At 55.2% G+C, this 26838-nt stretch overlaps 1 protein-coding gene across 4 annotated transcripts in view; it reads right to left on the reverse strand.

The window, feature by feature from the left end:
* The window catches only part of KCNN2 (potassium calcium-activated channel subfamily N member 2), a 185652-nt gene that overhangs the window by 59786 nt on the left and 99028 nt on the right, over positions 1-26838 (reverse strand). For 3 of the 4 annotated variants that reach the window (XM_058677574.1, XM_058677573.1, XM_058677575.1), the window contains 2 exons: positions 26569-26664; positions 6261-6679 (listed from right to left, as the gene is read on the reverse strand). In XM_058677574.1, coding sequence (XP_058533557.1) covers positions 6261-6679; positions 26569-26664 — 515 coding nt within the window. Of the gene's footprint in view, positions 1-6260; positions 6680-11819; positions 11916-26568; positions 26665-26838 lie in introns of those variants that run through there. The other variant, XM_058677576.1, reaches the window with a different exon arrangement.

A 26838-nucleotide genomic window follows, 5' to 3' on the forward strand; every position in this document is an offset into this window, starting at 1 on the left:
CTCCTCATGCGTACCAGGGAAGGAACACAAGATGCTAGCCAGACAAGGGAGAAACCAGAACAACCTTGTGTTTGGCCAGGAGTGCCTTGGGGGGAGCTGTTCCCAAGGACCAGGAGCAGCTGCCCCACTTTCTTGGGTCCCAGCTTGGTGCTTCCCCCACATGACAGAACACCAAAAGGACAAGGGCTGTGCTGACAAAGAAGCCCCTTTCCAGTTCCCTCCTGCTCTGACACTTCCTGGTGTGCACCCTGCTGTCCGCCTCGATGTGTCTAAAGTGCTACACGCTTTAAGTGTTCCAGAGCCCTCAAGTGCAGCCCCCACCCACAAACAATGGTTTGTCTTGTGTAAGGCTTCTGCTCCCACCCCAGCTAATGGTTACGCAGCCCGAGAAACACAGTGCAGCTTCCCATGCTGGACCACGGGGCAGCTGCCACTTCCTGGGACCTTGTGCACTGGCATCCCAGTGTCATTTCAGATACAGGTGCTCTAGAACTTTCTCCTACATCATCCCTAGTGAATGCAAGTATGCACAGCAGCCTTGGGGCTGCTCCAGAAGCCAGATACTTCCTAAACCTGAGACAGGTCCCCTCAACACAGGGTCAAACTCAGGCAGAGAGTGGGGATTCCTGGGGCCTGTCCTGGGACAGTGTATTAGGGCAGATTCAGGCCAGGGAGTCACAGCACACTGTGGACGGTGACACAGCGTGGATGTGACAAAGCGCAGATGTGACACAGCGTGGATGTGACACAGCGTGAACATGACACAGTGTGAACGTGACACAGTGCGGACGTGACACAGGTGGACGTGGCACAGCGTGGATGTGACACAGCGTGAACATGACACAGTGTGAACGTGACAGTGTGAACGTGACACAGTGTGAACGTGACACAGTGTGGACGTGACACAGGTGGACGTGGCACAGCGTGGATGTGACACAGCGTGAACATGACACAGTGTGAACGTGACAGTGTGAACGTGACACAGGTGGACATGACACAGCGCGGACGTGGCACAGCGTGGATGTGGCACACTGTGGATGTGACACAGCGTGGACGGTGACACAGTGAGGATGTGACAAAGCGCAGACATGACACAGGTGGACGTGACACAGCACAGACGTGACACAGGTGGACGTGACACAATGTGGATGGTGACACAGCGTGGATGGTGACACAGCGTGGATGGTGACACAGCGTGGATGGTGACAGTGTGGATGGTGACACAGCACAGACGTGACACAGGGTGACGTGACACAGTGTGGATGGTGATACAGGGTGGATGGTGACACAGCACGTACATGTCACAGTATGGACGGTGAGCTTCTCAGGACACACCTGCGCACACTGGACACTCAGGTCCCGTCACACACACACGGGCACAGGGCATTGTTATTAGTTACGGTCAATGCATCAGAGGCGCAGGCCGCACTGGGGAATGCACCGCCATGAGGAGCAGGCGCATCCACAGGGAACCCACCCAATGCAGAGACTCCTGGGATGCTCAGGGACAAGACAGAGGGAGGGTCTTGGCACACCTTCCTCTGGAAAGCTTGCGGCCTGTCCCCACGTTCTCTCTAGCAGGAGGCGGGGGCGGAAGCTGCAAGAGGAACACCCACAGAAGTGCCCAGATTGAGGGGACGATGCTAAGGTTAACATTTCAGCATCCTAGATACTTGGTGCTTTTGCATGTCCGGATCTGACAGCTCACACCTGGGGATTTTGTGTGCCCCCATGTGAATTTTAGTGAAATAGCAAATGTGGAAAATGTGCCATCACAACCCTGGTTGATGGTAACTTTCTTTTACACATCTGTGGAATTACGAAACAGTCCCTTCTTTGGGAGGAAGCGTATCAGGATCAAGTTTGCCAATGAAAAGACGGGTACAGCAAGAGGACAATGAGGTGGCGACCCTCCCTAGGTCCCTGAACTGCACAAACAGGACTTGAGCCCAGTGTCCCTGTCCAGCCTCTGGGGGTGCTTCCCGTCGGTGACTGCTGGCTAGACTCCCACTCTGGCCTGGAACGGCAGCTTCACTGTAAGGTGACCACGAAGGGGCTGCTAACAGGATCCGTTCCAGCCTGCCCAGGCTTTCTGGGTTTAGTGACAAGCAGCTGAAGTGGCTAAGAGGAGCCACTTCTAAACAGAAAATGCATGGCAGGTGCGGGACCCTGATGCTTCCTGACAGGTACCTGGGAAGCAGGTGGGAAGCAGGTGCAGAGACATCCCCTGTGTAGACCTGCATGTCGATAAACCAGGGCTTTCCTCCCGCACCTGTCACCCCAGGATGCTTGCTTCGAAACCAAAGCCAATCCTTACAAACAGGTCAACTTAGATTTTTCACATTTGTTCTTCACACTTGACAGGTACGTCTATTCCACAAAATGCCACAGACCTCTAAATACCAAGATTGCTAGGAAACAACTCAGACCACAGGATGCCTGCCTTCCCTTAAAGGAATACTCTGGTCCTTCAAATGCCATATTCAAATACAGGACATTAAAAAAATCATAACAGTCACTTCAGCATGTCTGTTAAGAGCAGGTGAACTAGACAAACTTGCTGGCCTTAGCTCCTTCCTTCAACCCCTTAAAATCACTATCAATAACTTTAAAACCAACGTGCAAAAGCAGCATAAACCCATACCGACAACAACAGATGAGAGCCTGGGCGCACAAGTCAGAAAAGCAAGCCACTGCCAGCCCCCGACCTTGACTCCACACCACAGCCATGTGGGCAATCGGGCAGAGCGGGCATTCCATGGAGGAGAGCCAGGGACAAGAGCCACAAAAACACAACTTTCCACTCCAGCACAATTCAGAGGGCTGGCACTGGGGGTAGCGGGTAAAGCCTCTGATGTCGGCATCCCCTGTGGGCACTGGTTTGAGTCCTGGCTGCTGCTCTTCTCTTCCAGCTCCCTGTTGGTGGCCTGGAGAGGCAGCAGAGGATGGCCCAAGTGCTTGCACCTTGTACCCAGGTCAGAGCCCAGAGAAGCTTCGGGCTCCTGGCTGCTGGCTGCTGTGTATACCATTTGGGAGCGAGCTGGCAGATGCAAGATCAATCGATTTCTTTTCTTTTCCTTTCTTTTCTTTCTTTTTCTTTCTCTCCCTCTCTCTCTAATGCTGCCTTTCAAATGAATAGAACACATTTTTAAAATATAACCAGACAAAAGTCAGAAAGTATCACTGACAACCCTAGAGAATGGTGCTATTTAAACATTCACACCACAAAGGGCTCAAGGATCAGGCACTGTGGATTCATACGCAGAATACAAACTGTCCCAGCATGAAGTGGGAGACACACAACTGGGACTACCTTCCAATATTCAGAGCAAAAATGAAGACATAAAACCATAAAGAAAATGAGAGACTCGGAAAGCTAAACCTAGGTGGGTCACTAGGCACGCCCCAGACAACAGCAACAAACATCAGTCTGTAATTGCAAACGATACCCCAGGACTTAAGGACAAAAACCTGGAGGCTGAGTGGGCTGGCAAGGTCCCACTACATGGATTAAAACAGATGCGTCCACGACAGATTCCTCTAGGGGTCTGGAAGATCCCAGAAGGACAGGTAAGGAAGCTTTCTGTGACACCACAACAACACGAAGCCTTTAGGATCCTGAAGGGCTGATTTCTAATTCACAGGTGTTTGTTCCTTATGCCCCTAACAAACAGGGAGGGGCCAGGCCAAAGTCAGGTGCCCAGAAGTCAACCCCCCTTTAGCTGTTGAGGCAGCAGCCCTGCGGATTCCTGGGGTCAGAGCCGGCAGGAAGCTGCCAACAGGCACATGGAGGAATGCTCATGTGAAATGGGGTTTCAATCACTAAGCTAAATGCCTGTCCCCATGCCGGGCCTCCAGAGCCCACTACAGCATCCAGTCACACAAGGGAGGAGCCAAGGGGATCATACACACAGACTCCCCACACTACTGCGTCGTAGAAATCACTGCAATTTAGATTCTGTCCCAACAGCGGAATGAATGGAGAGGCAGGGAGACACAGAATCCAGGAAAGCAGGTGCCCACATGCAGGGCCAGCTCAACACAGAAGCAGGCCCAAGGGTCAGGGGTCATTTCATCAAGGTGAACATGACAGGCAGCCCCCAAGACACCAGACCAGAGCCAAAAGAACTTCACACAATGTGAGGGAACTTGAGATTGTCTCGTACACAGAAAACACGGAGGCAACCACAAACTCCAAAGAAAACGTGAAGACCTTTAGGAAAGCAAAAGACCATCACAACATGTGATATTCCAGCAACAAATGTGGTTCCTATTCCTGCACCAACCCCGGGCAGACTGCAGCTTACAGACCTTACGGGAAAGCAGAGGGTGGACGCGTGAAGGATGCATGAAGGACATGCGAGCGCTGTGTGAGGGGTGTGTGAGGGGCGTGTGAGCGCTGTGTGAGGGGAGTGTGAGCAGTGTGTGAGGGGAGTGTGAGCGCTGTGTGAGGGGTGTGTGAGCGCTGTGTGAGGGGAGTGTGAGCACTGTGTGAGGGGTGTGTGAGGGGCATGTGAGCGGCGTGTGAGCACTGTGTGAGGGGTGTGTGAGGGGCGTGTGAGCGGCGTGTGAGCGCTGTGTGAGGGGCGTGTGAGCGCTGTGTGAGGGGAGTGTGAGCGCTGTGTGAGGGGCGTGTGAGCGCTGTGTGAGGGGAGTGTGAGCGCTGTGTGAGGGGAGTGTGAGCGCTGTGTGAGGGGTGTGTGAGGGGCGTGTGAGGGGCGTGTGAGCACTGTGTGAGGGGTGTGTGAGGGGCGTGTGAGCGGCGTGTGAGCGGCGTGTGAGCGCTGTGTGAGGGGCGTGTGAGCGCTGTGTGAGGGGCGTGTGAGCGCTGTGTGAGCACTGTGTGAGGGATGTGTGAGGGCGTGTGAGGGGCGTGTGAGCACTGTGTGAGGGATGTGTGAGCGGCGTGTGAGCGCTGTGTGAGGGGCGTGTGAGCGCTGTGTGAGCACTGTGTGAGGGATGTGTGAGGGCGTGTGAGGGTGTGTGAGCGCTGTGTGAGGGGCGTGTGAGGGTGTGTGAGCACTGTGTGAGGGGCGTGTGAGGGTGTGTGAGCACCGTGTGGGGTGTGAGGGGCATGGGGGATCTGAGAGACGTCTGAACGTCGTGTGAGGAACAGGTGAGGGGCGTGTGAGGGAGCAGTGAATGACGTGTGATGACCGTGAGGGGTGTGAGGGGCAGTGAGGAGCATGTCAAGCATGTGTTAAGGGTATGAACGGAGTGTGAAAGGGTGTGAGGGGCATGGGAGGGGTGTAACAGGACATGTGAGCAATGCATAAAGGATGAGCAGAGCGTGTACAAAGGACGTGTGAGGGACGTGTGAAGGCAGTGTGAACAGTGAGAGGGATGTGTGAAGGGACTTCCAGATGTGGAGCCAAGGCCTACACTCAACTGGACGCAGCCACACAAGCTGCTTTGAGCAGGTAACAAGCAAGAACCAAGGCGACAGCTGGAACCTAAAGGGCCGCTCCTGGGAAGCAGGGCCAGGCTGCCTTGCTGCTTACATGGGCTGCTCCCACGCAGGTTCTCTTCAACCCAAACGACTTCAACTTTTGAAAACTGGTTTTAAGAAAGGTGACTGCAGAGCTAGCATGTGAACATCTACTGTCCTAGAACCTTCTAGGCCACTGCGGTCTGCCCCTCCACTGTTCTCCTAGCCAGGAGCCGTGCCTGCTCTCCCCACCCAGGCACAACGAGGCCCTGCTGCCGTGAGCTCCACGGCAGGTGCTCCCACTGGTCAGCTTCCTGAAACGTGAGGGTGTGCGTCTGATTCTGGGCCACACACCCCCATCCTGCCTCCTGGTGCCTGCACACAGGCCAGAACAGCTCACACATACCCACCCCACCAGGCCGCCTGCTGGACATGGCCACAATTGCCAAGAAAACCAACCAACCACTTTCCGGAGTCTGTAACATCTGGACCACATGAACCAACACCATCCCGTCAGATTTCCGTGTCAGCAGCGCCCGATACCCATAACCAAGCGGGCATGGAAGCAACTCTGGGTGGCCACGAAACTGGTGTTTCTGACAGAAGCCTCTGAACAACCTCCAGGTTTCCAAGTGCGGACACACCATCCAGAGGAAGCCCTCCACTGAAAACCCCCGGTGAGGGGTGCCATGAACTCAGCCCCACGCACATATCTTCAGCAAGGCGTCAAGGGAGCCCAGCAGAGAATCCACAGTCTTCCACCCTGGCCTTTCACCGTTCAACGGCTTGCTCTCTTTTCCACTCGGGAAAAGCACGAAAGGGCAGGACTTACCTCTCACAAGCACGGACTGTCCACGCTGCGATTATCCACAGTGAGATACTAAAGACCAGGAGCACAGTCCCCGGGCATATGGTCATCAATGTCTTCATAACAAAGCGAGTGTTGAAGTTGATCTTGTTGAGCGCGCCGATGCTCCGCGAGGAGGCGTCGGTGAAGAGCTTGCTGTGCAGCAGCATGACCCGGGCAATAAGGTAGAGTCTTAAGAACATCGGGATGGACAGGATGATGTCCACGTCGGCCGTGGTGGTGGAGGGCGCGTAGGAGAAGGCCAGCCGGGCCGTCCACGTGAACGTGTAGTTCCCAGGAATCGGGTGAATAGCACACACCAGGATCTCCAAGCAGATGAAGAAAATACGTTCATACGTCATGGCTATTCTCCAGTCATCTGCTCCGTTGTCCACCATGAACAACTGAAAAAGTCAAGCACAGTCAGCTTCAGGATGGCAGGTGCAGCCCACACCCACAGAGGGGATGGCCGCCAAGCACGGCGCGCACAGGTCCCACTCTGCACCCTCACCAGGGACACTACCCTCAGAGATGCTTGATGCAAGGGAACTTCTCTGGTAAAAATTACAGTTAGAAACTGGCTGCCCAGGAGCTCAACAGGCTTCTGGAGGCCACATTCCTGGACAACCCTTCAGGTGACATCACTGAGCCTGCATGTGACTGCATCAAGCAAACAGGTGACATCATCATCAAGCCTGTTAGTGACATCACCAACACTATCGGTGACATCACTAAGCCTAATGGTGACTGCATGAATCCTGAAGAGGACATCAAACAAGGCAGATGGTGACATCACCAAGACAAATAAGTTGATGCCAGTGCCAACTCTACAGGTGACAACATGCTCACGTAATGGCTCAGGGCTGTCAATGATGAAATCTCCCTCAGATGCTGACAAAGTGGACTTACTGCAAACTGCACTTGAACCCTTACCCAGTTCTACACAGACACTTGGTGCAGTTTCTGGCCATCAGCTTCCCTAATGTGACAGCCCAACACCACCACTCCTGGCTCCAGAGAACACCCGCAGGAGCACACACAAAGGAGGCAGCAACACGCCTCGCGCCCTCCCCGCTGCTGAGCCACCTCTTCTTCGGGGTCCCCCATGGCCTTCCTTGAATTCTCCATCTGCCTTTAAATGTGCACTCCCTCATCAAGACTGCCTCTCCCTGCTTCTGCCATTCCTCACACTACTCAAAGAGAGAGAGGCAGAGACGGCACAGATGCACATGTGAACTAAAGAACAGGGCAGAAAGGAACACCCCGTCTCCTCCCTGGCTTCAGGCGCCTGGAGACATGGATGGCCCTTCTGACAGCCCATGGGCATTCAGGTGCCCACCAGGTTGCCAGGCTGGAAGTGTCTCACGGGCAGGGCATAACCAGCATGCCCGCAGGGCCCCAGGCTGTCTGCTGAGATCCACGCCACAGCCCCACGTGCGGTGACAGCAGCCCAGCTGAGAACTGCACAGTCTTGGAGGCGGGCCACAAGCAGGCAGGGGCAGGGCGGCTCTCCCTCAGCCAGGGTGTGGCCCACCAGGGCCTAGGAGGGAATGTTCCCAGGATGCAGGGGGTTAAAAGGTTCCTTTCTTAATGACCCTGCAGTTCACAGCCATGACATTCATCCAGCAAAGAGCCGCCGTCGGCAGTGCTCTGCATCGAGAGGTCCGAGGGCCACAGACGCTTGTGTCTTCTGAAACCAGCAGGACCTGTTAGCGAAAGCACGCCTGCACAGTGAGTAGCTCAGCTACTGCAGCATAATGGCTTCTATCATAACCTCTGATCTGAGCTCCTTGGCATGCCTGACGTGTGTGGACAATAGTAATTCTGTTTTTCTGGACTAGCGAGGGCTCAGCAGTATAACAGGTTGGGGATGTCCTCTAAGGACCCTTGGCACAGAGGACATCCATCATGAAGACACAGGGGAGCCCCCCACACCGGGCGTGCTTGCTTATGGCTGTGCACAGCAGGGATGGGACACCCACTCTTCACAGATGGAGACACCTGAATGATCACCCCCTTCCAGCTAAGGCAGGCAAGCAGCTGGCAGAAACTGGTGCTCACAGTCAAAGCCACAGACCTGTAAGAAAGCCAGGACTGTGGCTTCACTCTAGCCTCCATCTGTCCCACAGCTGGTGCCGCCTGGCCCCCTCAGCCACTTTCTCCACCAGCCTGGGATCAGCAGGTTGCACAGACCTCCAGCTGCACAAAGCCCAGAGCATTTGGACCTGCAGGAATCACCTGCTCCCGGGCTTCTCACCATAGCACACAACCAAGGACCAGGCCCTGCCACGAGTCAGTCAAAATAAGAAACATGGTGAGCATCACGGCCCACTGGGGCTGCCCCAGAGCACGCGCCTTCTCCCACCACCCCAGCACCACTGGCACTAAGGTCCCCAAAGATGTCTAGACCAGGAAACCCGCTCCTCCCTCTGCCAGCCACTCATCCTTTCCTTCCCAAGCAAGTTCTTCAACAGAGACATGAAACCTGCCAATCATGGCCACTCTTAAGGACTCATCACCTCCAAACTTCCTTGGTACCTCACCAACACCTCCCTTAACAGACAATCCACTGGTGGAACGCCATTCTCTCAGGAACCTCGATTATACAACCCCACAATTATCAAGATTGAGATGACTCCAAAGGGCACCAAGAAGTGGGACCAGCAGCCACCCCTACCAGAGGCAGTTAATATGTGCTCTGGCTGTGTCCCTCTCACTCTCTGGGCATCTCCCCACAGTTGTAATCTCACCGGATTTGTCTATTTCCCCCTCACACTCTGGGCTTCTGCACCCCGGCACACCCTGGACTGTGACGGGGTGCCTGTATGGCCAAGTCCCATTTCTTTCAAAGTGGATGCCATGTCTATGCTCCAGGGAATGGTCCAGGGCCACTGGGTTCAGAAGCCCCCACTCAACCACCTCACCCTCCCCCCACCAACTTCCTGCATGTGTCTTTCATGGCTGCAGCCGCAGGGGCCAACGAGCTATTTTCTCAGACTTCCACTCTACTTGTGCGTGGCTTGGGCAGCACAGGGACCCCATACCTGGCCAGGATGCTCGGTGCTTGCTCAGTGGGTCGTGGGGTGACTTCTCCCATCGACTCCATCCCGATCACAGGCTACATGCTATCATGTGCAGGGCTGCCTCCGTAAGATGCAGACGCAAAGCACAACAAAAGTGAAGACTATGAGACTGTCCAAATTTCCAAAACACCCATTTTTAACTAAAGCATGAGCTCCTGCTACAAGGCTTTGGCTCTGCAGGCTACCCGGATCACTCCCAGGACAACACTCAGATAATCCTATTTTGGGTTTTGTTTTACCACAGCATCTAAAGCAGAGTTGAAGAAGAAATGTTTGCTCTCCCTCTCCACAACATCCTGCCCTCCCCCGGACACCGCCTATGCATTTCCTCCATCCTAACACAGGCCCAAGGTCCCCACCACTCGCTGGCCAGTGCTGAGCTACCAGGAGGCACAGCAGACAGAGGGGCTGTTCAGGACAGGCAGAGACAAGACAGCGAACACAGGCAATTGAATCAGGGCATCTTGTCACTGGACACAGCTATCAAGGAAACAGAGAAACAAAAATGAGAGATGACATTAGACGTGGTCATCGGGGCAGAGAGTGGCGACGTGGACAGAGGCAGGAGCCAGTCCTGCTAAAAGCGGCCAAGGAACCAGCCCATGCGAAGGCCCTGGTGTTACAAAGGGCTAGGGGCCTGAGGCAGTGAGAGCATGCTGGAAGGACTGAAATGCCCCCGCCTGGACCCAGGGATGCCTGCAGGGCGAGCCATGGCTTTCAGATCAGGTTACATGATAGCACAGGAAGAGGCCATGGACACACAGAGGGAAGCAGGGATCTGGTAGACACCTCAAGGGCTCAACCCACAGGGACCTTTGGGGAACTGGAGGAGAGTGAGCAGAGCGCATGGAGGGCAGGACCCTGCTGCTGGCATGGCTGGCAGCATCCCCGTGACTGGGCAGGTGCCGGGCACCTTGCTGCAGCCTCTCAGCGGAACTGATGCTGCAGTGACAGAAAAAGCAGAGGAACCTAGAAGGTCACAGAGCGTCCAGTGAGAGCAGAGTGTGCTGGTGGCACTTCCTGAGTCCCTGGGCCTGCGGGGAGCCCAAAACAACAGGCTCCACAGGGCAATGAGACGCAGGACTCACTCAGAAGTCTGGGCCAGGGAGGGGAATTGCAGCCACCAGCCCAAACATGAAATCCAAAGGAAAACAGAGAAACGTTGAAATCCACGCCCAGTTCTGCCACAATTCTGTGAACTTTGTGACAATCCTGCATGATCAAGAAAACTCCTGGGGCTGAAGGAGAAACAGCAGAATCAGCAGCTCAGGGTATGAGACCCGACCTGGAGGTCACGCAGGAGCCCACGAGCGAGTGTGAGCAGCGTGGGAGAAGGGACGACGCTGCGTGCTGCCTGGGCACTGGGCATGCGGCTGAACTGAAAACGTGAGCCCAGCAGTCTCACAGCCTCCTCAACGCCACGCACTGAGTGCAGCACAGAGCTGTCCCCACGCCTGCAGGAGCACAGGAGCTCGTGCCGACTGGATGTTTCAGGATTGCTGACAGGGCGCACACAGACCTGACCTCAAGACAACAACCCTGCATTCACCTTTTCTCTGACGCTGAAGAGACAGGGCCAAGTTCCACAGCTGCTCTGCTGTCCTGCTTGAGCCATAGCTTGTGGGCTTTGGCAGAACTGAAGTAGGCGGAGGGGACAGACCAGGGCACAGCTCACTGGGTCACTGCCCCGCTCCAGCTCCTGGGTTCCATGAACCAGCTGCCCCCCATGCCAGCAATGGAAGAGGGTAGAGCTGGCAGGGGCCACAGACTCATCCACCTACCCCACATGCCCCTTCTCTTAGCCAGGCTGCCCATCGGGTGTTCCCGGGCAAGGTTTCACACAGCCAGGGTCTAACTTTTGGAAAACAAAGCAAGGCTGAAGGCGCAGGTCAAGTGCGGCAAGTGGAATGGAGAGCTTGCTGCCTGGGAGGCCCCAGCCTGGCCTGCAGCAGCTAGCCACGTGCACCCAGCCAGGAGCCGAGGGACCGCTCCAGCTCCGGAGTGGGCCACCCACATGGCAGACCTGCACTTAAGTCACCACAGCCAGCAGAACCAGGCACTGCCCTGGGCTGCCTGTGTCCTGAGGCCTGTGAAACACACGGTTGCATGTTCTTAGCACCGGTGCTACAGTGAGCCAACGAGGCTCGGTAGCCAAGGAAGCTGCGAGAGTTACACGGGACTCCAACGGGGCCAGCAGATGTACCCAGGCAAGCCAGCCTCGGGACCTGTGCGCACACATCAAGACGTCCCGCCACTTGCCACATACAAGTCAGACACAAAACAGCTCCAGCCAGAATAGACACAACCAGGGACGTCCAGGGACTTCGTGCATTCTTGACCAGCCGGGCTAGGCAGAACCCAGCAGAGGAGAAACAAACACGATGAGAACCAGGTGTGGAAGGAGGGAAGCTCTGTCAGCCCATTAGCCGCGCCCAAGACCAAACAATTTTACCTCGCTCACCAAACGGCTTCACTACGTGACAACAAGCCAGGGCCCAGGGTGCGTCCCCACTGGATGACTTCACAGCACAGCGTGTGTCCCCACTAGATAACGTCACAGTGCTGCGTCAGTCCCCACTGGATGACATCACAGCACTGTGCGCGTCCCCACTGGATGACATCACAGCACTGTGCGCGTCTCCACTGGATGACACATTACTGTGTGCGTCTCCACTGGGTGACATCACAGCACTGTGTGCGTCTCTACTGGATGACACCACAGTGCTGTGTGCGTCCCCACTGGATGACATCACAGTACTATGAGTCCTCACTGGATGACATCACAGTGCCATGTGAATCCTCACCAGCTCACAGCACAGCACTGACCTCCGGGGAGACAATGGGAGACGTAAGCTGTAGGACACCAGGAGGAAGCGTGCTCTCTCATGTACATCAAATACCACACGTGCGCATGCTGAACTTCCCCATGCCTCGTGTGCCCTTTTTGATCATACTGACCCTTGCTCCTAACTATCCAGCAGGTTCCTTCAGGAGCATCGCATCTGTGCCACCTCTGGTGTTGCTGACCGCTCCTCCTCCCACCAAGGACTGTAGGCAGGAGAGGACAGAAAGAACACCCCAACCCCTGCCTACAGACCCCAGCACAGTGACACCCAGGAACAGGACACTTAAGACTAAAAAATCCCGGGAGCCCGGCGGCGTGGCCTAGCAGCTAAAGTCCTCGCCTTGAACGCCCCGGGATCCCATATGGGCGCTGGTTCTAATCCCGCCGGCGGCTCCACTTCCCATCCAGCTCCCTGCTTGTGGTCTGGGAAAGCAGTCGAGGACGGCCCAAAGCTTTGGGACCCTGCACCCACGTGGGAGACCCGAAAGAGGTTCCTGGCATCGGATTGAGTGTACCGACCCGTTGCGGCTCACTTGGGGAGTAAAACATCGGATGGAAGATCTTCTCTCTGTCTCTCCTCCTCTCTGTATATCCGGCTTTCCAATAACAATAAAATCTTAAAAAAAAAAAAAAGACTAAAAAATCCGTCCACAAACCCTTTAAATGACTGCACAAAACCCAACAATTCTTCAACTAAACCTTACAGACTGAAGATTAATTACTAAAACCTGGGAAAGACTTCTCATGTTTGTATGAATTCCATCAGCCTTATCTGACAACTCCAGAAGATTCAAACAATTTCCCTGAGGGCCAGTGTAGCAGTATAGCAAGCTAAGCTTCCGCCTGCAGCACTGGCATCCCACATGGGCTCCAGTTCAAGTCCCAATGCTCCACTTGTGATCCAGTACCCCATGACAGTCTGGGAAGGCAGCAGAGGCTGGACAAAGTGTTCAGGGCTCTGTCTGTACCCACCGGGAGACATGGAGGAAGCTCCTGGCTCCCAGCTTTGGACTGGCCCAGCTCTGACTGGGGTAGGTATTTGAGAAGTGAACTACAGCTAGCAAATTTCTCTCTGTGTCCCTGTAACTCTGCCTTTCCAATAAAAATACATAAGTCGAAAAAAATGTTTCCCTGAGCAGTTCCCTAAGCAAAAGCAGGATCTCGAACACCAACAGCCCACAGAGACATTCTGGCCACGGCAGGTACACACACACAACCTGGAAACGGCAATGCAGTCTAACGCACACAGCCTGAGGGAACTGGTGCAGCCACACACACACACACACACCTACACACACATACACAACCTGTGTATACACACAGCCCAGAGCTGTTTTTCCCAGAAGAGCAATTTTCACAGAGCCCGGCTTCCTGAACCATCCTGATCTGCATCCAGTACAGACCCAGGACCCTGGGCAGCACACCTGGCCTGTGGAGGCATGGCACAGCAAGAGGCAGGCGGGGCAGCTCTCCTGGATGTTCCCAAGTACGGCGTCCACTCAGACGAATTGGGAAGTTGGTGAGAGCAGGCTAGCAGCCATGGAAGCAAGGGTTGTGGCTGGAGTGGTGATGATGGCAAACAGAAAGCAAGCAGGTGCCAGGCCTCCTGAGGCACTGCTCAGCATGCTGCAGCCTTCAAAGCTGATTCCTGAGCCACCATGAAAGCTCTGGACAGCGTACGTAGAAGAGAAGCTGCTCCTCCTGGACCACCCATGTTAGGAGGGTAGCCTCTGCTCTCGTCAAGTACAGCTGTCCAGGAACACAACCCCCACGTCCACGCTGGAAAGGAATGTGGCCCCCAGTGCCCCGCAAAGCCCCACAGCACCATCAGGAGACAGGGACAGACGACAGGCGGGAACGGGCTCCCATTCGCCCCTTGCTGGTTTGGTTCCACACGTGTGGCAGCCGGTCCTAAGATAGCTCGGGCTGCAGCCTGTGTGGGACCACCTTGAGAAGGTAAAAACTAGCCACAGGAAACACTCAGGGAGGCTTAACCACTGGGGGCTGCAGGACTGAGAACAGAGTGTGACAGCACTGGCACAGGAGGCGCTGCACACACACAGATGCGCGGTCTTTGGTAAACCTGTCCCAGAAAAGGGTCCAGGAGACGGAGAGGCACCCTTTATAGAGGTACGGTGCGCCGAAGGCACAGGATTCCACAAGAAGGAGAAGTAGGAGTGCCCTGCGGTTAGGATGCCATTTGGGGGGCCCAACCCCACTTGGAGGGCCTGGGTTCCAGTCCTGATTCCCCTTCTCCTCCAGTTTCCGCCAGCAGGTGGCAGCTCAGGTACTGAGGTTGTTACCCATGTGGGAGAACCAGACAGTCCTACCAGGCTGTGGTGGGACTTTGTCCTGTGAACCAGTGGATGAAAGATTCCAATGGAGGACAGGAAGGGGGGAAGGGAGAAGAGGGGAAATGAGACTGCAAGTGGAGGAGGAGGCGGGGAAGGAGGCCACGGAGCAGGGCATGCGAGGGCAGTCACAGTGGAAGACACAGGATCATCTTTGGGGGGAGGGGGATGTCCTAAGGAGGAAGGCCCTGTCCCTTCTTTCATACTGACCTGTCCCCTCCTAGAGCCCCTGCATTCTCACTGCCCTCCCAACACCCCCAAGTGCCTCCCAGGCCTGCAGGCAGCGATGGTCTCCACGGCAAGGCACCGCGCGTCCCCAGGGCAGGCAGAGCTGACTTCCTGGACGTGGACTCTTTTTTTTTTTTAAAGATTTGTTCATTTCATTACAGCCAGATATACACAGAGGAGGAGAGACAGAGAGGAAGATCTTCCGTCCGATGATTCACTCCCCAAGTGAGCCACAACGGGCCGATGCTGCGCCGATCCGAAGCCGGGAACCTGGAACCTCTTTCGGATCTCCCACGTGGATGCAGGGTCCCAATGCATTGGGCCGTCCTCAACTACTTTCCCAGGCCACAAGCAGGGAGCTGGACGGGAAGTGGAGCTGCCGGGATTAGAACCGGCGCCCATATGGGATCCCGGGGCGTTCAAGGCGAGGACTTTAGCCGCTAGGCCACGCCGCCAGGCCCAAGGACGTGGACTCTTGAGCTGGATTCAGCATGGGCTCCCATGATGAAGCTTGGTGACATGGCCCACAGGGCAGAAGGGACCTGCAGAGATCTGCATCTCCCAGCCGGGGTCCAGAAAACACTGACACACTGTTCAGGGCCTGCACAGAAGTGGTGTGCAGTACATCTCGCCTTCAGGTGAGTGGACACCCCCACAAAGGATTCGAGAAGATGGCATGTGACTTGATGGGCCACATGCCCTCTGCCTGCCACATAGGGGTGGCCATGGCAGCACCTGCTCATATGGGCACGGCTGCATTCCAGTGAAACCAAGCAGGTGCAAAAGCACTGGGCAGAGCTGCCCAGGGGCCTCCTGGCACCCCAGAGACTGTGTGCTGACCCCTGCTCCAAGTCAGCCTATGCCTGCCTCCCCTGCCCGGTGCCCTCCAGCCAGGACACAGCTCCACCACCTCGCTGTCAGCTGGGCATGCTCCTGGAGCCCAGGCTCTGCTTCTTCACCAGGACAGCACACAGCCCTGGTAACAATGACAGCAAGGAAGGTGGCCCAGGGGCCCTGGAAAGGCCATCTGGTTCAGCCTACAGAACACCCACGGTTCAGACACGCGGTCCTTTCCCATTCCATGGATGCAAAGAACAAGGCCAAGGAGGCAGGCTCTTCTCCCAGCGAGGGCACGGCGAGAAGCCGACAGCTGGGGCTGGGGCTCTGCACAGTGCCTGGGCTGCTTCCTGGAGGCAGAGAGCGAGCTCTCAACTCCAACACTGTCCTCTCTGCTGTCCCCACACACTGGGGCTGGGGACAGGCCCGGAGACACCGTCCACAGCCTCTGTGCAGCAACTCTTCTGCTCTTCAATGCCCCAGCACAACAGGGACCTGTCCCCATGGCGGAAGAGGCTGCAATGACGGTGACACCTGTGTCCGCCTCTGAGGACAGATGCTGACATGCCCCAGGGGCACTGAGGGTCACCAGGCAACCCTGCTGCATCTGTGTCTCCTGGTGTCAGCGGCAGGTGGGGAAGCCCGCCACTGGGGGGCTGGGAGTCTCAGAACACAGCACTGTGCTCCCCAGCAGTGCTCCCACAGACACCAAGGCTTTGGGATCCCCGCGGGAGCTGGGGCAGCACCGGGTTGCCCAGCAGAGTCCTAGAAACAGCAAGGAGGAGGGGCTCACCCTTCTCATTCTAACAAGCAGAGCCTCACTGTCGCAGCAGGATGCTGTTTAAGGGCGGGACCCATCTTGCTCAGACACCACTGGGAGAGATGAAAAGGAGGCCAAGGCAGCGGGTGAGCCCAGCCTAGCCCTCCTACCCCACCGCTCCCCAGGAACTGGGCAGGACGCCCCAAAAAGGGCTTGAGGCACAAGGTCCTCACACAGAGTTGCAAGGAGATGCTCCCAGGGGAGTCATTTCTGGCTGTGCCCACAGTGCACTTGACAGTGGGTGGGGTCTGCACCCCCAGAGCCAGGCCAGAGCTCAGCAGCTAACAAGGTGGAAGAGCATCGCGAAGGAGTCAAGGGCGGGGCCAGATGCGCCGAGATTATCTTGGTGATTTCTGCTTGTGTCACTGCTGCTTCAGTTTTAAAGGCCTGTTTCAAGGCATTTTCTTTGTGTTTGACATCCAGAAACACATAGTAGGGTTCTTGGTTAACATCCTAGTGGAAAAGAAGTAAATTCTAACTCAAAACATCTTTTGATAACAGCGCTAATATCAGCAATTGTTAGCAACAAGTTTAAAGGACAGTCATTGACACGAATAAACATCTTCAGCTATCCCCGAAACAAGACAGCGATCCCCGCTCTCTGATGAAGTTCCCCAGTAGGGGCTGATTCACCCAGGCGGCAGCTGACCCACAGCTGCTCACCGTCAAGCCACTGGCTCAGAGACACGGAGAACGAGGCACAGCTGTGGAAAGCAAGAGGCGGCCATGCCGAACCCTGCAGCTAGCATTCAGCTCCCCTAGCGGCTTCACAGTCCCTGTGACCTCCAGCTATACAAGCAAACCCCATGCCATCACGGAATCTCTCTTAGCCACTCTCATCGACAGTTTGGGGACCTGCCCGCAGGTCAACCTTCATGATGGTGGATGCTATTCCAACACAGTCCATCAGAGCCCGAGTTACAGACCGCAGCATGGGGCTCCTCCCAAGTGCAGTGTGCTTACAGGCTCTGCATGCTTCTCCCTGCAAAGACCGAGCTTCCTCACAGACCACCTCAGTGGCCAAGCCATAAAAACCACACACACAGATCTCCACAGCCCAATGGCTAGGAACCATTCCCGTGGTTGCGCTGGGTAACCACTGCAGATAAATGACCAACCTGGGCAGAAACGCTCAGAACATTCAAGAAAGCAGACTAAATGACGGATGTTAGTGTTCTGGCCCTTAGCACTGTTTCCGAAAGGCAAAGCCGACAGAGGCCTGCCACTCCAAACCAGAGGCCTACAGGTTCTCAACTCGGTCCGGGAGTATTTTCAGAGAAGCAACAGAGCAGACACAGCTCCTAGACAAAAAGCAAACCAAGACTGCTTGCAGAGGACACCTGTGCTGTTTACACACAAACACCCTGACCGGCTCTCTGACAACCGCAACTGCTGTGCCTGGGTCAGTGAAGGCGAGACCAAACCCTAGTGCAGCAAAGCAAGACAAACTCCAGAAGCCTCCTGCAGCTGTTCTGCAGAGCTGCAATGAGCCAGCATGGCAGGAGGTGCTGCCCAGCACTGCTGCACACCCCGCCCAGCTGACGGCTGCCTTCAGCAGGGCTGAACACCGCAACTCTCCATTATCCCAATCACCCCGTTTGCTTACTTCTCAGAGCTCTCATGTAACTGTTGAGTCACCAGGGTCCTAATTAGTGACGTCAGCTGCGAGGTCTGAAGTTCATTTGGCTCCCAGCACCAAGACAAGGTGCTTTAAGTGGGAGATGGCCACTTAGGTAAAAACTGGAACATTCCTCATACTGGAAGGGCTTCAACATTCATTCATGGCCAACCCAACAGCCCAAGGGACCACCCGCACACCTTGCCCCTGCATGAAAACCTGCTGACAGCAGGAATCTAAGCGACTTGGGGGTGGGGGTGGGCGGGGAATGTTGTGTTTATTGGTTTGGAAAGCTGTTCTTAAGAGACCAAAAGCTTTTATTTAAAAACAGGTGGGCCATGTAGCAGCCTGCAGGCGCACACTCTCCAAGTGCGAACGGATCGGGGGCATCACGCACACACCCTCCTTTCTGTTCTGTTTCCTAAAGAAAAAAAAAGCCACCATCACTGAGCCCGAGGTTCCAGTTCTCCCGTTTCCACACCAATGAGCAGCACAACCGCAAGGTACGATCAGCAGCTGGCCAGGCTAGACCTGCCGGAGGCGCCAAGGCTCTCACTGCCAGCAGAGTACTCCACTGCCCGCCTCGCAGACAAGGAAGCCCAAGTTCAGAGACAAAGTCACTTGCCCAAGGTCGCAAAGCTGATTAGCAGCTTGCCTGGGACTGTGCAGCAAAACAGAACAAGTGGGATAGTACTGCTCAGCAGGAAAACCTACGGCGGAATCTCAGAAGCATCCCATGACACAACAAAGGAAAGCGACTGGGGATATTTGGGGACAAAGCTATCTTTCAAAAGTGTGCTCCTGTCGTTTCTATAAAAACTCCAGTTACTAAACAGGGATGTTCATTCACAAACCTGGTTAGCACAAACTGAAACAGCCCAAGATGATGGACAAACGGGAAGTGCAGGAGGCCACAACCAAGGCCACTCCCAGACCCCTGCCCGGTACCACGCTGGATCTGAGCCCCCCACACCACACTGGCACCTGCGGAGTTTGGTGGAATGGTTTGTGAGCACTTTAAAACAGAAGCAATGATACAGGCTTTCACAAGGATGGTTTTCACAACCAACCAACTGCCTCAGACAACGTGCTTTCGACACGGTACATGCCTCCTCCCAGAAGCTCAGCTGTCAGGGTATTCATGGGAAAAATAATATATGAAATGCATCGTTTCCAACTCCAGTGTCCAAACATGAGGAAAAGGATTAAAACAACACCATTTCCATTGATGGAGAATGCTTTTAGACATTAGGAATTTTTGAAGATGTTGGAAAAGCAACAGAAATGCACAAGGCTGGGATACAGAACTTGTCTTACACAGTCACATGGCAACACCCCATGCCTCCACGACAAATGACGTCATGTGGAGAACGACCTGCTTCAGCTGCAGTCTCCCCAAGTCGTCATCCTTACCACGTTATGAATCTTCCAACAGGAGTAACTTTATTTGACGTGGGGGAAAACATCTTCAGAGAAAAGGCATCAGGCCACAAGTCCCTAAAATAATTCCTAGAAATTATGACTGATTCAGTCCTATGTCCTTCTGGGAGCCACGAAGGGCTGGGGAGATGGTGACGGTGCAGTTTGTAGGGCCTCGGTCACAGGGGGCAGCGGCCTTTCCTCTGTCCAGGCCCACTTGGATAACTATAATCTCACCTGCAGGCCAAATGGTCAACTTGTAACCCAGCCTGCAGCAGACTTGCTGGAGTTGGAGTCTTGGCTGGACTAGGACCACGTGCTCCCTGGGGCCTCCTCCAGTCTCACAGGCCCCGCGGCAAACCAGCGACAGGCTGTGCAATGGCTGCAGCTCGGGAGGTGAGGCCACCCAGGGATCTGAACCAGCTTTGCAGACGGGCACATGGACAGCTAGGACTTTGCTCACTTGTGTCGTGGGCTCCACAGGTGCAGTAATCAAACCAGCGGGTGTGGCCATGGCAGGTGTGCCCACTGGGTGAGAGACATGACGATGGACCCTTTTTCAGGAACAGAGCCTGGAACCAGCCAGACACCTGCAGTCCTGCAGCCCCCAGAGGTGGTTCCCGCATGAGGAGCAAGCATCCGGCCCCAGGCAGTGGCAATGGCTATCGGACACCAAGATGCCCCTGGGCAGGGTCAGGAGACGGAACGCCCTATCTTTGGCTCATGAAGTACTTCCAGAGTGTCATCCAGATAGTCCCCGTGGAGCTGAGACTATTTCATGGCACCAGTGGCCAAGGTAACACCGACTTCCGAAGGAAGGAGGCAGCAGGTCCCGACCACGTTCAGCACTGGGCATGTATCTGACTTCCTCACTTAGCTCAGCAACACGAGGGGGACCCTGAGGGAGGAGGCAGGGGACGACGTGCCAAGGCGCGCAGGCTAGCACCCAGGGGGCCAGCACGCAGGCTGGCAAGCATGCCGGTTGATCTACGAAGGGGCAGTTCATCCTACAATGCTGGAAGTGACCGTCTGATTTTGCCTCTACCAAGTTAGCCCCAACGGCTCCCCAAGGTCAAGGATGACCTTGGGTGTGCCAGGTGCAATAGCTAGCCACAGCCACCTCAATCCCGGGCACTGTGCTGGCCATCAGACCCTCACGTAGGCAGTCTCCCCGGGGACCGCTGAGCTCCCTGACTCACTCCCTGGCACCTGGCGGACAGGCGACTCTTGACCTTGTCCTTCCCCCGCCTGTCCCTGCGACGCCATAGATCCCTGTGGGTCTAACTGCAGTTTCTGTGCCATGAAGCCGCCAGTTCACATTTCCAGGGCAGACATGTCCCCAGCCCAGTGCCTCACTTGCAACCAGGAGCAACGAAAGCAGGTTACTGTCAATTTTACACCCTGCCCTTCCCGACATGAGGCAGCCAGGTGCCCCCATCTCATGCCTGGTCCCCAGCCCTTGCCCATTGCCCCGGCACATCCACTCTGCCTGCTGAGGGCCCTCGTGGTCAGCAGACCCATCTCCCCAGAGCATCAGACGTTGTGCAGGGCCCCAAGCCTCTGCTGCTATTGGATCCCAAGGACACAAGGCCATGGCAGCCCCTGGATCCAGGCACCTGCTGGGTGCCACGTGGCCCCCTGTGGCCCATGCCAGCCTACTCTGGGTGTGAGCTGACCAAACTCCAGCCCAAGGGCAGAGCTGTCTGCCATGTTTCTCCTCCTGCACATTTTGTACCACGCTGTCAGTTCCTCTGGCCAACACGCCCCCCCAACACGTCCCCCCCACCCAACACGCCCCCGCCCCCTGCCTGCCCTGTTTGTCCCTGGCCATGGCTTTTATCACGTTTCCAAGAACTGTTTATTTTTTTCCACTTTCCTTACCTCCTCCGGAAACGTTCACTCCTAGAGGCAAAGACCTTGGCTGTCCTGTTCCCTACTGCATTTAGCTGAGCTCAAAAAATTATAGATGAAATGAAGAAAACCAGATTTCATTTCAATATAAGGAATTTCTCCCTATAAAGGGAAGCTGGTGATCAACAGCACAAAAGTGCACGGGTGTGGACCAGCTCAGGAGGAAGGCTCCAGCAGAAAGTGGGTGACAACGCAGGGCAGCACCATGCTGGGCTGGTCCCCAGGCCAAAGGACAACTCTGTCCCTCCCCCACCACCACCACCTGTCCACCCCATGGGATACAGACTAGAAGAGAAAAGCCACAGGACCCACCACGGAGCTGCACAAAATGGGCCTACAATGGGGCTCGGTTCAAGGAAGCCACGCGTGGGAGCTGTGAGGTTCCACCGGTGCTGGTCTCCAACGTGCCGCGTGCCTGTGTGGCCGTCACTTCCTCATCAATTACACAGAGCAGGAGGCTGGTATTGGATCCCAAGGACACAAGGCCATGGCAGCCCAGGGCTGTGCTGAGTCCCCAGGGCAGAGGCGAGGCCCTGAGGGTGGCTGCTGCTTGAGCACGGGTCGCCCGCCAAGGCAGCACCAGCCAAGGCCAGCTGCCCAGCTCCCCTCCGCGCCATCTGCTGGGGTCTTACAAGCACTCTCAGAGACGTACAATCCAGCCAAGGATCATCGCCCTCCTTTTTCAGATTCCTTCATCTTCATCAGCCTCCTCTAAATTGTGACAACTCAAACAGCAAACAGCCTGGCACATACCTGTCAACTGGGCAGATCAGGCACCGTGCAGGTATCACATGCAGCGAGGAGCCCGAGAGGCCACTGGCTCCTCAGGTGCGCCTCCTGCAGGATCCGCTCTCCGGAAGACAATCAACGTCTCAGACTTTCAAAATCCCAAGAGGATTTTTTAAAAGTTCTTTTTATAACATCCACAATGGTGTGGAGGAATAACAGAAACCTGACAACACTGCAAAAGAATAGCACTTGCTTGCCCCAGCTATGTTGCTGCTGGAGTCTGCCCCCGACAGTCAGGTGGCAACCGACACACGGTACTACCAGAGGTGACAATAACCAGAGCACCTCAGCGCCTGTGTCGCAGCAAAGCTCAGCCAACTCCCACTCAGCCGGCCAGCTTTGCAGAGCTGGCTGGCCTAGGGGCCTCAGGACACCCCTGAGGATACAGGGGATGCCACTTCTGAGCAGGGTCTCTATGTGCCGGGGAGTGCGGACCCCCGAGACCCAAGAAGAAATCAAAGAAAAGCTAAGTGTGTACATGAACACATCAAAGTAGTCACTTTTGAGATTCTGGAAGGAAATTTCAGAATTCTAACAGCAGTGACATCACAGAGGCAGGACTGAAGGACACAATGAGATCAACCTGTTCACCTGTACTGATACCATGAGAACTACAGGCAGGATTCCAGCATGTTCTGGAAGCAGCAGCTCACTCTGTGACGGGCCAGGGACGGGAGGCCCGCAGCTGACTCATGCTTGGGGTACAGCCAGAGTCCAACACGTGGGTGGAGACTACTCCTCTCTCACGGGGGCAGGAGACCCCTGTCGTCATGGAGGCCGCTCCATCACTTTCTCCTTGGAGCAGCCTTGGTACACAAGTTAACACTGTTGGATTTTCAGCCACAGCTCTAGATTCCATCTTCGGAAAGGTAACTTGAGAAAACATGAGCTGTTACTGCGTCCGGAATGATCCCAGAGAGCAATCAGGGTGCTAGCCCGAGTGTCCTTCCCAGGACACAGAGAAGCAAAGCTGCTCCAAATTCAGACTGCCACACCTGCCATTCTCCCAAGCCCAGGGAGATACAGAGAAGCCAGCAGCCAGACCAGGGCCCTTTCCCAGTTTAACACCTGTGTCTGCCAAGCTCAATGACCGAACAACTCTTTCAACTTCACCGGCCTCAGGAGCAAAGGCAGCACAGCACACTGAGGTTGAGAAGAGGGGAAAGCTGCACCCAGAGTTCTCGACGATGAACTGGGGACTCGCTGCGCGTTCACTTCATCAGGAAACGACTTCAGGTGTAAGACCCGAGAGAGACAGAAGTCCCTGGGTTCTACTTATAATGGGGCAGTGGCCTTGACCCTCAACATGGAGAAGCCGCTCCTTTTATTATCAAAGAACCTAAGTTACACAAAACCCATTCTCCAGACATCTCACTGCCAGATCACCAGACCCGAGTGCTCCCTAAAGGCTATGCAGATACTCCACCGTGAATGCTACTTGCATGTCACCTGGGGGCTTGGCTGATGGTAGGAACTGTGACCACTCAACTGTTTGACCAGATCAAGTGTGTACATTACTGAAATATGCCCTCACCACATCTAATTTCTGTCAGCATTTAAACAGGAAAAAGTGATTACACTTTCAGTTGTGAGTAGCATAAGTAATTAGTGAAATGAACACACGATCCAGCCGAGTGCACTGAGCTGTCTCTGGTACTGAAACACGACACCAAAGCTGAAATTTCCTGATCGGTGTTCTCAGCGAGGCTCACCATCAGCGGCACGTCCCCCAGGACTCACCTGAGCCGGGCTGGGTGTCCGACGCTTTATGAAAGGGCACGCTGCCTTGCATCCCAATGCCCCAGGGCCTCCCCAAGCTCAGCTACCAGCTCAGCGGACAGAGCAGGGAGCCGGCTCAGCATCTGACATTTCCTGACAGCAGGGGGAATCGCGAGAAGCAGGTATTTCGATAGCGCTGCCCTGACATGCTAGGACCAAGTCTAAGAACACTCGCTCTAGGCCAAGCACTGCACCCAAGGCCACACTCAACGGCAGCTGTAACTGCTGCACCGAGTTTCCTGAGTCAAGGTCAGTGACTGGAATGCTTTAAACTGTGAATGTCGAAGGCAGAACAGCACAGAGGCGACCTGAAGGCTGGCACTTTCAAAGGGGACATGACTCAGGGTCTTCCAGAAAAGCCCCTGGGAGGGACGAACCTCAACCTCCCTCCTTCCTACTGGCCCATGACTCCCGGCTCAGCGTCTCTGTGTTTACCAGGCCCCTTTGCACGTCCCACTCCGGCTTAACACCACAGCTGATACAAATCTGGGGCTGTTGCTTAGGGCAAAGGCTCCACTCCACGAGACGCCCCGCATGTATTCTGCTCCCCGACTAACCACAGGGAGAACCCTAAGATTCCATTTAGAAATGACCCCAACAGTGGCAGCTTTAAGAGAAACCAAAACCCACAGAAAACAGATAGAATTTTTAAAAAGCTAACGTTCCAGGACATTCCCGTTGGTTGGCAGGAAAGACGGCCCGTGGGCTGACCCCCCCCACTAACTCAGTCCTCCCCGTCCCAAGCCGCTGCACAGACCCTCATGACACACCAGTCCCCAGAGGCACCCAGGGACAGATGCTGTCCCCAGTGAAGCCATTGGTGAAGTCAGAATTCCCGGGTCCTTACTCCTTCCCGAGTTCTCTAAGGTGACATTACTGTCCCACAGCGCCACAGAGGCTCCAAGGCTCGACTTGCAAAATTCCCTCAATCTGCCTTGAAAAGTCTATTTTATATTAACACCAGCCAACGTCCTCTCCCAGGAACGGGCAACACAGCAGAAGCTGATAGGTACGCTGCCTATGGGCAAAGTGTGCCTTTCAATGACTTGATTTTCCAGAGCACCTAAGAACATGTCAGAATGTGGTCTCCCTACAGCATATTTCAGATTCAGAGCAACAGCCATGCGTGTCGTGGGCTCTGGAAAGGGCACGGGGCAGGGCAGGGGCCAACGTGGATGGCTGGCTTGGAGCCGACTCAGAGCGTCCAGCATCCGCCTCTTCTGACTTCAGCCCCCTCACCCACATGCTGACAGCCCCACGCAGCTCCTGCCAGCCCAGCCGTGTGCTCTCCAGCTCAGAGCTGGCGGATGCGCCAGCCTTGTCCAAATCGTGTCTCCGCACCTCCTTTAGATGCTTGTAGGAGGTTTAACAGCTCCAGGTCACCAGTACTGAGTTCAAAATGAGTCTGTGGACACAGTCATGGTTTCTGAAAAAATTAAAACGTGTGCACCCCGCTTTTGCAGCTGCAGTTTTATTCCTTATCAGCTGAGAGACTCATCCTCACTCCTTCTCATTCCCTGACCTCGCCCTCTTGACAACACACACTAATTTGCGGCGACTTGCAGACACAAGGACCAGTGAAGGAGCGGCTCCCTCCTCTGGGGTCGCTGGAGCCTTACTCTGGCTTGAGCAAACCTGAACGCCACTCTCTTCCCTGCTGGGCATGTGTCTGCAAATTGCCAGTTTAAACTAATACAACGCAACCAAGTCCTGAATTGCTAAACGTCAAGTCCTCTACAATGTATGAAGTTCAAGCACAGCCTGGATATGAGACAGTTGGGGTTTCAGGGTGCCCCCGAGTGCCCAACTACCGGTCACAGAAAAACAACCGGAAAGCACCCGTGACTGCAAATTCTGAGCTGCAAAAATCTCAACCTACTTTTTGGAGAGCTAGCTATTAATTTTAAAACTTTCACTGTCCCTCTGACTGTGGGCTACACTGTCAACGCATGGCAGTTCTGCGCAGAGCATTCTGACGTTTCCGTTTTCAGCCAAACCTAAGAATAGAGCTCCTGGCCTGCATTTAAACAAAGCAAACATTTCCTAACAACACAGCTCTCTTGGGACAATAGCTGTTAACTCTTAAGATTTCAACAACAACAAAAACAAGCTTCATGGTGAAAGCAGCTAAGAATCAAACCACCAGGCTTCGGGAACCTGTACCCTAAGCTTGCAACAACAGTAGGCTGGGTGCAGCCAGGGCCGGGGTATTCCACACCTCATTCACACACATCACCAGCAGCTCTCTCTGCTCTGCCACAGGACAGCAGATGACGCGCGGCGGGGCGACACCTCCCCTTGCCATTACCCTCGGGAAAGGTGCTTCAAACAAGGGCAGACCAAGGCCGGCCTGTGCCGCCCTCCAGGAGAGCAAGCAGCCGACTCAGGTGCATCCACTAAAGACACCCCAGAGGGAACACCTGGAGGGCTTAACACTCCAGAACCCACTGCATGTGTCGGAACAGCACCACCTGGCTCTAATCTCCACTTCTTGGAGGAGCCGGTCAGGTGCGAGGCCCAGAACTCCACTCTGCTTCCTGCAACCTCGGGCAAGGACAACCCGGAGCGCCCGGGGCGCAGGCGGCAGCCCTGGTCTCCCAGCAACCCCGTTACCTGTATTTCCCTGGCGTGGTACACGATGATCAGACCGAGCAGGATGACAGTGGAGAGGCTGATAAGGCATTTCAGAGCTAAGGAGTACAGCGACGCCTGCAACAGTCAGACACAAGCACTTTTAGCGAGGAGCACTTCCAACCGCCCGCAGAGTCAGGGGAGGGGAGGGCCCTGCGGGCAGATCAAAGTCCCACAAGGGGACGTGAGTGTTCTGAGACCCCCTCGGACCTCTCGGCCACAGAGCAAAGCCAGGTGGCGTGCAGGACACGG

Source organism: Ochotona princeps, chromosome 19 (genome assembly GCF_030435755.1).
Source record: "Ochotona princeps isolate mOchPri1 chromosome 19, mOchPri1.hap1, whole genome shotgun sequence".
In the NCBI taxonomy this organism is placed as follows: domain Eukaryota; kingdom Metazoa; phylum Chordata; class Mammalia; order Lagomorpha; family Ochotonidae; genus Ochotona; species Ochotona princeps.